The sequence below is a fragment of the Eucyclogobius newberryi genome, unplaced genomic scaffold, assembly GCF_026437365.1.
Source record: "Eucyclogobius newberryi isolate DKJ021-1_F unplaced genomic scaffold, fEucNew1.0.hap1 SCAF_11, whole genome shotgun sequence".
NCBI lineage: Eukaryota > Metazoa > Chordata > Actinopteri > Gobiiformes > Gobiidae > Eucyclogobius > Eucyclogobius newberryi.
In genome coordinates, this window is record NW_027315735.1 from 30,613,581 (window position 1) to 30,625,278 (window position 11,698).

The 11,698-nt window shown below is 44.8% G+C and overlaps 1 protein-coding gene across 1 annotated transcript; it reads right to left on the minus strand.

Annotated features, from left to right (window-relative positions):
* Positions 1–276: 276 nt before the first annotated feature.
* Positions 277–4,042, minus strand: p2ry10 (P2Y receptor family member 10). Its single transcript, XM_072439879.1, has 3 exons — positions 3,841–4,042; positions 2,201–2,381; positions 277–1,154 (listed from the first exon to the last, which is right to left on the minus strand). Exons 1-3 carry the CDS (start codon positions 4,020–4,022, stop codon positions 303–305), a joined length of 1,215 nt encoding a protein of 404 aa, XP_072295980.1. The 5' UTR covers positions 4,023–4,042; the 3' UTR covers positions 277–302.
* Between the last annotated feature and the right edge of the window lie 7,656 nt (positions 4,043–11,698).

The following is an 11,698-nucleotide window of genomic DNA, read 5'->3' on the forward strand; positions in this document are numbered from 1 at the left end:
AGGCAGATCACCCTCTGCCTCGTGTAAACTCTGTAAACTGTGTACACCGTGTACAGAGGTGCTGAGTCTGTGGACACATCAATCTTAATGTGGAAATGTATGTGCGAAACTGTTGGACTCCATTTTGTTCTTACGCACCCTTTATAAATGAGACCCCTGAATCTTTGTTTCTGCTGCATTGGATCTTTCAAGACTAGGTTAACTTCCTATTGACATAATATTTATTTAACATGAAACAACCTATTTATTTTGTCCAAATGAGTCCAAATGAAGGTTAAACATGACAAGAATATCCTGAAGTCTCAACAACGTGACCCAGTACTATCCATGCGTTTTGGCTTATACCTGGCTGGTTTATATCTCGGAGAGCCCAGGGGCGACGAGAGGAAGGACTCTGAAAAGGAGGTGGTCCGCTGGGTAAAGTGCATCCTGAACTCGGCCGTGAGGAAGTAATATAGAATGGGATTCAAGCAGCAGCTTAGACCCGCTATACACAAAGAAATTGGGTGAAATTTCCTCACAGCTAACCTGGTCCCGCAGTCCGTCAGAATGTCCTGCGACATCAATAAGTAAAGCAGGAAGTTGACGTGATACGGAGTGAAGCAGAACAGAAAGAGGCCCGTGCAGCTGAGCACCATTCTCAAAGCTCGCCGCTTCTCATCCTTGGCCTGTTTTTCCTCGTACTTCCCGTCGACGCTGGAGGTGAACGAGTGCACCCTGTTCCGCGTCGAGCCGGGATCGTCCTGGCTCTTCTGCTCTTGCGTGAGCGAGTGCACGATGCGAAACGAGCAGTAGCCTATGCAGAGCAACGGCATCAGGAACCCGAAGAGCTCCCCCAGACTGATCATCATCACGGCAACGGACAGGGAGACGTGCCGCATCGGAAGGTCCTTGAAACACCCTTCGGTTTGATTGTCCGCGACGACCGAGGGCGCGGCCGTGACCTTGAACGGCGTCGGGGCTGAAACTGCGGGTTGAGGGTTTCCGCTTTGGGAGTCGGAGGAGTCAGAGGAGCGCATCAAGATGAAAGGCGAACAGCCCAGGCCGACCACGATCCACACGACGACGCTGATCAGGAGGTCGTAACGTCGCCGCCATCGCCGAGCGGAGAACGGTTTGAGGAGGAACACACACCTCTGGACACTGATGCAAACCTGACGGAGCGAGAGGAACGTTTAGAAGCAGCAGGAGAAATGAATAATACAATATATCAGACGAAGAAGAGCGTGATGAAGCAAAGCATGTGCCTCTTTTCCCAAACACAGACACGTGTTATTGTCAGATGAACATTTTGCTCTGAACGAACCAACTCTTCATCTATTTACACACAGGGATTGTCACGATGTCAAGTTTTAGTGTTATTGTGAGAAGAAACAACACGATATTATTCATGATCATTGACACCAAGATATGGTTCTTTCGTTTCATATTACTGTTCCCATAGTATGAACTCAAACTTTCTGCGATATAAACAGCCAAATAAACCTGAATAATCACTATCATCATCTCGAGATCCCTGGTTGTCACAATTGTAAAACGTCCAGTTCAAAGTTTACGAGAAAGCTCGATTAACGCAGTGTAAAATGACTCTGTCCATGTGCTGCACTGTACGTAACCACGGTCACAGACACTTACTGTACATAATAGTGTTGTGTTAGATTCATGTATGTTTTTAACTGTTATTTATCTTGATTTTTTGTTTCTGTATTATTCATTTATTTTATTGTTCATCTCTATTCTCCTGCTGTTCTTGAACTCTGCATTGCAACACTAGGATTTTTCTCCACAGTATAGTATAGTATAGTATAGTATAGTATAGTATAGTATAGTGTAGTATCCATAGTATATTGAGTGTTTGTTGAATCTGTTTTGATGCTAAACTAACACACTCTTTCTGGGCTCTCATCTCTAGTAATTAAATGCATCTTTTTGTGGCCCATTGTTCTGACAGCCGGCTTCAACACAGGTGTCATTTGAGAATAAAACAACGCAATACACGTCTAATAATATGTCTATTTAAATAAAACCTCAATAAAACTCCGCCCTAGCTGCTTCCTCATTCTGCCACTTCCATATTCACATCTTCACTTTCAAACCAGTTTCTCTTTTTTGTTCGCGCCATTAGCGCCTTTATGATTCATGACCTCGATTTTGCTTCAGATATAAATGCACGCGAGCCGGTGAATGTTTCCTCTCTCACCAGAAACATGATGGCGGCGTACATGTTGAGGTACTTGAGGTAGAAGCAGAAGAGGCAGACGCCGCGCCCAAACGGCCAGTGGTGAGTGAAGTAGTAATAGATCCTCAGGGGCAGAGACAGGATGTGGGCCAAGTCTGCAAACGACAGGTTTATCATGAAGATTACCGCTTTGGTCTTCTTACTGCAAGACAAAGCAGAGAACGATGACACACAGGAAGCACTTCTAAATCTGTAGATGATAAAGTCACATGTTTCAGTTTGAACTGCACACTCATAAACCTCTGACCATGCGGCGGGACCGTTTATTTATTGTTTTATGTTCACCGTCTGATCAAAGGGAACTATCAGCTCCTGGGCATTTAACACATACAAAATAAAGCCAATCCTCACTTATTTTCAATCAGCTTGTTCTCCAAACCCACACAAAGTAAATGATCTAAAACACAAACATATTGTTTGTCTGTCCTCCAGACGAGCTTTCCTCTTAGGAGCTTGTTCCCATTTGTAATTAGAGTAAATCAGACATCAGAGACCGTAAAGTCTCAGCTTCATAAAGACTCAGCCATTTATTTGAATTCCAAAGTGTTGTGTTTCTTTGAACTGGGAGTCATTTCAGTCAAACATTTTAGGAAAAATTTCCTCTGTGAGGAGGTCCTTTCTGTGAGGAGGTCCTCTCTGTGAGGAGGTCCTTTCTGTGAGGAGTTCAGTTCTGTGAGGAGGTCCTCTCTGTGAGGAGGTCCTTTCTGTGAGGAGGTCCTCTCTGTGAGGAGGTCCTTTCTGTGAGGAGTTCAGTTCTGTGAGGAGGTCCTCTCTGTGAGGAGGTCCTTTCTGTGAGGAGGTCCTTTCTGTGAGGAGGTCCTCTCTTTGAGGAGGTCCTTTCTGTGAGGAGTTCAGTTCTGTGAGGAGGTCCTCTCTGTGAGGAGGTCCTTTCTGTGAGGAGGTCCTCTCTGTGAGGAGGTCCTCTCTGTGAGGAGGTCCTTTCTGTGAGGAGGTCCTCTCTGTGAGGAGGTCCTTTCTGTGAGGAGGTCCTCTCTGTGAGGACGTCCTCTCTGTGAGGAGGTCCTTTCTGTGAGGAGTTCAGTTCTGTGAGGAGGTCCTCTCTGTGAGGAGGTCCTTTCTGTGAGGAGGTCCTCTCTGTGAGGAGGTCCTCTCTGTGAGGAGGTCCTTTCTGTGAGGAGTTCAGTTCTGTGAGGAGGTCCTCTCTGTGAGGAGGTCCTTTCTGTGAGGAGGTCCTCTCTGTGAGGAGGTCCTCTCTGTGAGGAGGTCCTTTCTGTGAGGAGGTCCTCTCTGGGAGGAGTTTACGTGTCCTTCAGTTATTTTTGCATCTCCTTGATTCCTCAGGACTTATTTTATCGCATGTATTTTGTGCATTTAGCAGGTGAATATATATATGTATATATATATATATATATATATATATATATATATATATATATATATATATATATATATATATATATATATATATATATGTATATATATATATATCCACCATTATAACAGCCAACCACCTTAATTCCTCAGTATTAAATCCCTCCACTGAATGAGGAGGGATCAAAAGGAGGATGGCTCTTTCTCCGTGGACGTTGTTGACAGTTTAGGATTGAAGGAGGCGAGGAAACGGGGGCTTCATACTGTACCTGATGTGTCTGCAGAGGACCCAGAGCGCGGTGGTGTTCAGGAGCAGTCCAGGGAAGAACAGCAGCAGGTAGAAGTACGTGTACATCAGCTCGGTCTGCTCCTCCCACCTGCTCAAGTTGTCGTGGCAACCGATCTGTGAGGAGTTCACCCATGACCCGGATGTGTTCTGGATCATCTTCATTCTACAGATTCACCGTTTGATCCCAAAGAAAACCTGCACAGACGTCATATAAATGGTGTTTAGACGTTAGAAGATGTGGTTGGCTCCGAGACACAGATTCAGCCCGTGTCCTGTTTGGCCCATGATGGAAGAAGATACTGAATGTTTTATCATGTTTGAGATATTACTTATAGAAAGCGGTATAAAACAATAAAACAAATAACTGTTACTTAACAATATTGGATCAGTGACAAGGTCATTGTGAACGTCGGGCGTCGGCGGCTGCTTGACTCAGAAGGATCGATATCGATAATGGAACTGAAAAAGCTGTATCGGTTCATAAACAAGTACAAGTATGACAAAGTATCTCTCAACCTGAGTCCTCTTAGCGTTTGATGGCGACAAAATGCAGTAGCATGAACCAGGCTATAAGAGGAAGACAAGTTGAAGTTTATGATCTACTTTGTAATGATAATAATAAGTGTCTGTAAAAAATGTAATTACCGGTAATTCTACATCAAGGTTAAGATATCTCAACTGTTGAACAGAATCAGTAACAGGAGCTGAGTAATCACAGGGTTAACACTTCAAACAGGCCTCAGTCTGTTACAGGGAAGCACAAGGACCACATGAGTTTGTTCATCATGTTCACGAGCAGCTCTTCATAATGTGTGTCTGTTGTGTCTGTTCTGTGTCTGTTCTGTGTCTGTTGTGTCTGTTCTGTGTCTGTTCTGTGTCTGTTGTGTCTGTTCTGTGTCTGTTCTGTGTCTGTTGTGTCTGTTCTGTGTCTGTTGTGTCTGTTCTGTGTCTGTTGTGTCTGTTCTGTGTCTGTTCTGTGTCTGTTGTGTCTGTTCTGTGTCTGTTCTGTGTCTGTTCTGTGTCTGTTCTGTGTCTGTTCTGTGTCTGTTGTGTCTGTTCTGTGTCTGTTCTGTGTCTGTTGTGTCTGTTCTGTGTCTGTTCTGTGTCTGTTCTGTGTCTGTTCTGTGTCTGTTGTGTCTGTTCTGTGTCTGTTCTGTGTCTGTTCTGTGTCTGTTGTGTCTGTTCTGTGTCTGTTGTGTGTCTGTTCTGTGTCTGTTCTGTGTCTGTTCTGTGTCTGTTCTGTGTCTGTTGTGTCTGTTGTGTCTGTTGTGTCTGTTCTGTGTCTGTTCTGTGTCTGTTCTGTCTGTTCTGTGTCTGTTCTGTGTCTGTTCTGTGTCTGTTCTGTGTCTGTTGTGTCTGTTCTGTGTCTGTTCTGTGTCTGTTGTGTCTGTTCTGTGTCTGTTCTGTCTGCTCTGTGTCTGTTCTGTCTGCTCTGTGTCTGTTGTGTCTGTTCTGTGTCTGTTGTGTCGAGCCAGGAAACATTTCGGCTCAAAGAGGAGAATGTTCTGATGATGAGAATGAAGATGTGAAGGCTTTGTCTGGTAAGCATGCACTCATCTGGCTCTGGTCAGTACTGGGTCAGTGCTGGGTTAGTAAAGGGTCAGTGCTGGGTCAGTGCTGGGTTAGTAAAGGGTCAGTACTGGGTCAGTGCTGGGTTAGTAAAGGGTCAGCACTGGGTCAGTGCGGGGTCATTACTGGGTCAGTGCTGGGTCAGTTCTGGGTCAGTGCTGGGTCAGTGCTGGGTGAGTGCTGGGTCAGTAAAGGATCAGTGCTGGGTCAGTGCTGGGTCAGTGCTGGGTCAGTGCTGGGTGAGTGCTGGGTCAGTAAAGGATCAGTGCTGGGTCAGTGCTGGGTCAGTGCTGGGTCAGTGCTGGGTTAATACTGGGTCAGTGCTGGGTCTATACTGGGTCAGTGCTGGGTCTATACTGGGTCAGTGCTGGGTTAGTAAAGGGTCAGTGGTGGGTCAGTGCTGGGTCAGTGCTGGGTCAGCACTGGGTCAGTGCTGGGTCAGTTCTGGGTCAGTGCTGGGTCAGTTCTGGGTCATTACTGGGTCAGTTCTGGGTCAGTGCTGGGTCAGTTCTGGAGAGACCGCTGGGTGAATGATGCCACAGTGAGTGCCGCGTTGCCCTGTATGAATCTGGTGATTGTGTGACTGGTTTGTACTGGTCAGATGAACCGATGGGGCAGAAGACTGGCAACTTTGGCTGTAACTGTAGCTTCCCACAAACAGGACGCATTATTACTTAAGCGGGGCTGCCTCTCCACAGATCTGACTGGTATCTTAGCTGTGACATTTCCACTGAAACAATCAGGCTCTGCAGGTTTTACAGTTGCATCTGTGTCATTCTGAAATCAAACTGCACCTTTCCCCTGCCCTGCCTGACGGAGGAACAGAAACTTACACCATAACCGTCATTTTCACATTAGCGTTTGACCCGGTGCTGCGCGTGCGCCCGAGTCGTGAAGCAAGGAGTTCAGTTTGAGGAAGTTCACACGAGACACACATCGAGGCACAGAGAGAGTGGCTAACGTATTTCACATGTAACACAGACATGACATGATTTGTAAAGGTGAGCTTTGCCTGGAATGTTCCACAGTGTGACATTAAACTGTGGGGCTTGTTTCTGCTTCGTTTATTTGTTTTCCTTTGCGTTCCCTTTCTTGTCGTTGTTGTTTTTAACCCTTACTGTCAGAATAAATTGATTCCAGGCCGAGTTACGGGTCAGTTCTGTGGAGAGGCAACACCGCTCACAGTAAGAATGTAAGAGCGTTATTCAAGGCAATAAAAACACCCGTTGATCAAGTGCAAAATGCAAAGCGACACACTCAATTTTAAACGAGTAAAGCTATAGAAAATATAAACCAGCGCGTTACCTGCAAAAGTGTCATCTTCTTTACAGAGCGATGGAGACGGACGGCAGCTTCAAATTCAGGCAAATAAAGAGGTCAAACTCGACTGCACGACTTGGTCCTCGTTGAGTGCGACACGTGAGGATGCCACAGTCGCTCTGTCGGCAGAGGAAGGCGGTAAACACATGCGTCACTGTGGTTTTGGTCTGAATCGAAGGAACGTGCTGCTGGCAACTGTCAAAACTGTAAAAGGTGATTGTGTAACGGGGATTAAGAGCGCATCAGATGGGTTCATGCGCTGCTTTGGTGGGAAAACACCCGTGAATATCAACCAGTGTGTCTGTTTGCGAATAAAGTGTGCGAGAATACAGGAAGATAAGATACGCCTTTGTTAGTCCGCGCAGTGGGGAAATTGCAGGTATTGACGTAATATCTTATAATTGAAATATGACATAAGGGATTTTACTCAGACGTGACAGACTTCAGACCATGTAAGTCAGGAGCAATGTGCACACGCATTTTAACAATATAAAGTTGTTGTAAAATTTGATCATTAAAATAATGAGATTTGTTTACAGTATGGTTGCTTTGTTTACAGTATGGTTGCTTTGTTTACAGTATGGTTGCTTTGTTTACAGTATGGTTGCTAAGTAACATGAATACGTTTAACTCTGCTTATGTCACATTTGCCACTCATGTACCACCAGGAAGTACAATTATAAACTTTGATAAGAAATGAGGGAATGCTTTTTGCTGAATTGTGCATCGAGTTGTGTTATTTAATTCAAATGACTTTAATTTACTCGTCAGGGACTTTTGTTTGTGGCATAAAGCAAAGGCAATTAATACCATATTAAAAGAGACAAATATAAAAATAAAACATGACAAAAGGGTTTTGTAGTGAAAGGCATCTGATTACTGCTTCCTGTAACGCTAAAGTCTAATTGGCACAAAAGAGGTCATCGTGTCCAGCTGGTTTTCAGAACAAGAGAATCTTCTGCAGACAGAGGATGGACTGGTCCTGGAGGATGGACTTGTCCTGGAGGATAGACTTGTCCTGGAGGATGGACTGGTCCTGGAGGATGGACTGGTCCTGCAGGATGGACTGGTCCTGGAGGATGGACTTGTCCTGGAGGATGGACTGGTCCTGGAGGATGGACTGGTCCTGGGGGATAGGATGGACTTGTCCTGGAGGATGGACTTGTCTTGGAGGATGGACTTGTCCTGGAGGATGGACTGGTCCTGGAGGATGGACTGGTCCTGGAGGATGGACTTGTCCTGGAGGATGGACTGGTCCTGGAGGATGGACTGGTCCTGGAGGATGGACTTGTCCTGGAGGATGGACTTGTCCTGGAGGATGGACTTGTCCTGGAGGATGGACTGGTCCTGGAGGATGGACTGGTCCTGGAGGATGGACTGGTCCTGGAGGATTGGCTTGTCCTGGAGGATGGACTTGTCCTGCAAAATGGACTTGTCCTGCAAAATGGACTGGTCCTGGAGGATGGACTGGTCCTGGAGGATGGACTTGTCCTGGAGGATGGACTGGTCCTGGAGGATGGACTTGTCCTGGAGGATGGACTTGTCCTGGAGGATGGACTTGTCCTGGAGGATGGACTGGTCCTGGAGGATGGACTGGTCCTGGAGGATGGACTGGTCCTGGAGGATGGACTGGTCCTGGAGGATGGACTGGTCCTGGACTTGTCCTGGAGGATGGACTGGTCCTGGAGGATGGACTTGTCCTGGAGGATGGACTGGTCCTGGAAGATGGACTTGTCCTGGAGGATGGACTTGTCCTGGAGGATGGACTGGTCCTGGAGGATGGACTTGTCCTGGGGGATGGACTTGTCCTGGAGGATGGACTTGTCCTGGAGGATGGACTTGTCCTGGAGGATGGACTGGTCCTGGACTTGTCCTGGAGGATGGACTGGTCCTGGAGGATGGACTTGTCCTGGAGGATGGACTGGTCCTGGAGGATGGACTTGTCCTGGAGGATGGACTTGTCCTGGAGGATGGACTGGTCCTGGAGGATGGACTGGTCCTGGAGGATGGACTGGTCCTGGAGGATGGACTGGTCCTGGACTTGTCCTGGAGGATGGACTGGTCCTGGAGGATGGACTTGTCCTGGAGGATGGACTGGTCCTGGAGGATGGACTTGTCCTGGAGGATGGACTGGTCCTGGAGGATGGACTGGTCCTGGAGGATGGACTTGTCCTGGAGGATGGACTGGTCCTGGACTTGTCCTGGAGGATGGACTGGTCCTGGAGGATGGACTTGTCCTGGAGGATGGACTGGTCCTGGAGGATGGACTGGTCCTGGAGGATGGACTTGTCCTGGAGGATGGACTTGTCCTGGAGGATGGACTGGTCTTGGAGGATGGACTGGTCCTGGAGGATGGACTGGTCCTGGAGGATTGGCTTGTCCTGGAGGATGGACTTGTCCTGCAAAATGGACTTGTCCTGGAGGATGGACTTGTCCTGGAGGATGGACTTGTCCTGGAGGATGGACTGGTCCTGGAGGATGGACTTGTCCTGGAGGATGGACTGGTCCTGGAGGATGGTCTTTTTAATGCCAGTGATTGACAGATTGATCGAGTGGGTGTGGCATTCCAAATAGGTTTTTCACTCATCCTCATGATCTGATTTAAAGGGCCTTCAGTCGCCGGACTCAGAGTCAAACATGTCCTGATGCTGAAGGTTGAAGTGGACAGGACAAAACTCTTATGAAACAACTGGAGAACTGATTTATCAACCTGATCTTTTGAGTCAGTGTAAATCCTGCAAATCAAACCATCATCTGACCCTGGGAGTCCCAAACATTTCAGGCTGGGACTCCCAAAATGTAGTTGTACTTTATTTATGTTTTAGTTTAGTTTATTGTGTTATCAGATCAATTTCATCAAAACATATGGTTTTAATTTTGAAAAATGAAAACAATTCTCATAATTTTAGCTTTATAACAGTTTGGTATCACTTTTTACATCATTATCACTCAAAGACAAAGTCAGGGTTTTCCCACATTTCAATCGCCTGGACAATGTTTACGTTTCGACTTTCATCCCAAAGTTATTTTCAATCTGGAGGACTTGTTCTGAGAAGCCTTTAAACTGCTCTGAGCTGAATGTAACAGGTAAATAAAGGGAACTTACCGTAGTTTCAGGGTCAAACTCCTCCCGAAATCAGGTCATTTCCAGGTGTCTTAGTTATTGACGTTTTCAGTCCTGTTTTGGTGGTCTTTAGCCGCGCCTTTAAAACAGGCGTTCTAAATCTACAACCTGTTTTCACCAAACTTTATAGTTCCTTTATTTTGAGTCTGATGAAGCACTTCCTCACTCAGTTATTTCAGTATTTCAAGGGAGAGGCAGGACATGAATAAATCAAAATGTTATACTTTAAAATAGTATTCAAGTACAAGTAAAAAGTAGTGACCAAATTAAAAATGATCTGCATATTTTCTGAACATATTCTACGGAAAGCCAAATTTACAGATTATTGTATTTTCAAAAAGGTATAAAAAAATAAATCAAAGTATTTTTGACTAATACTGCCGATTATCTGTTTTTGTTACATTAAGACGTACTGATATTGAGAAAAGAAACCAAACATTTTACCCAGTTGTAATAAGATTAACAATATAGTAAAGAGTAGGCATAATGTGTGAGTAAAAAAAGTAAATGCAGTTGATTTTAAGTTGCCGTTGGTAGTTTGTTAGAAAAGGTGACAAATTGACACCTTCAGATGCAGTTTTGTTTGTGGTTTGTCCTGTTCTCGCCCTTCACCTGTTCCACTGAAAAGTCACGTCTGGGTGTGCACAAGTGAGACTTCCTGTTCGCTTATTCAATTCCGTTTAATGCCGTACGCTTGTTATGCACCACTTTGAGGCCTTCAATTGAACTATAACAAACACACAAATAACACTCCATCCTCTCGGCTTATCAAGGTCACAAAGGCAGGTCTAGTTTTAATTTGTCTTCTTTTAAACTAAAAGACATTTATAAAGTGTAAACGTTTTACCAATGAATGATTTAATCTCACTGTGTATCAATTCATGTTAAAGCAAGTTATTGTTTCTGTGCCCTCTCCCTGCTCCCTGTTGTGCCAACGAGGTAAATCAAATGTGTTTTTAACGTTTTGCCTGGTAAAATAAAGGTAAAAAAAATATGATAACACAATGAAAAAAGAATAGTGATAATAGAAATGAAACTGACAAGCTAACTAATTTACTAAGGAACAAACACAAAATAAATAAATAAATAAAGATAGTTTGATTTTGCAAAATGTAAGTGTTTTTTCTTTATTATTTAATTTGTCTCTGATTTATTTTTACGCTGAATAAAAAGAAAAGTGCTTCCGGTGAAAGTACACACATTCAGCATTATATTCATTAAAACTTTCTGGTTAGTGGTTTCTCATCTCTGCTGCAATAGTTTTCTTTAACTTTTTTGTTTGTTTATAACTGTTTAACATCCTGGTCAAGTCCAAAGTAAAATCCGCCATTTTCACTTTCACTTTGCACCGATGCATTTCCCGCTTGTGACCACTAGAGGCCAGTGCAGTGTCGAGGTTAGATCCACCTCTGTCTCTGGTGCGTTAGAGCGTGAACCACTTTAATTGGCCTGGTTTGGTCCCGGGTTTGGTGCATGTTGAAGACATTCCTGACATAAATCACCAGAGCAGCGGGTCAGTGTCAGCACATCCACACACTCCCACACAACTATTTAAAAACAAAGTCCTCTCACCCCGGGAGACTGGAAGAACACCTAAAAAGAGCAGAAAACCATAAGAAGTAGACATAGTAGTAGTAGTAGTAGTAGTAGTAGTAGTAGTAGTAGTAGTAGTAGTAGTAGTAGTACAGTCACAGAAATACTCATATTCAATTCAATGTATTCTGTTACATTGTCCAATCAGAGCATAGTATTCTGAATAGACCACGTTCACAGTAGTAGCTTGAGATATTGTGGTTGCTAAGTGGCTCACCATTAGCTTCTGTGT

Coding starts and splice junctions, on each gene's coding strand:
- p2ry10 (XM_072439879.1), bottom strand. CDS start 4,022: ATGAAGATGATCCAGAACACATCCGGGTCATGGGTGAACTCCTCACAG. Junction 2,382..3,840: donor GTCCTCTGCAGACACATCAG/GTACAGTATGAA, acceptor TTTGTCTTGCAG/TAAGAAGACCAAAGCGGTAA. Junction 1,155..2,200: donor ACGCCGCCATCATGTTTCTG/GTGAGAGAGGAA, acceptor TCGCTCCGTCAG/GTTTGCATCAGTGTCCAGAG.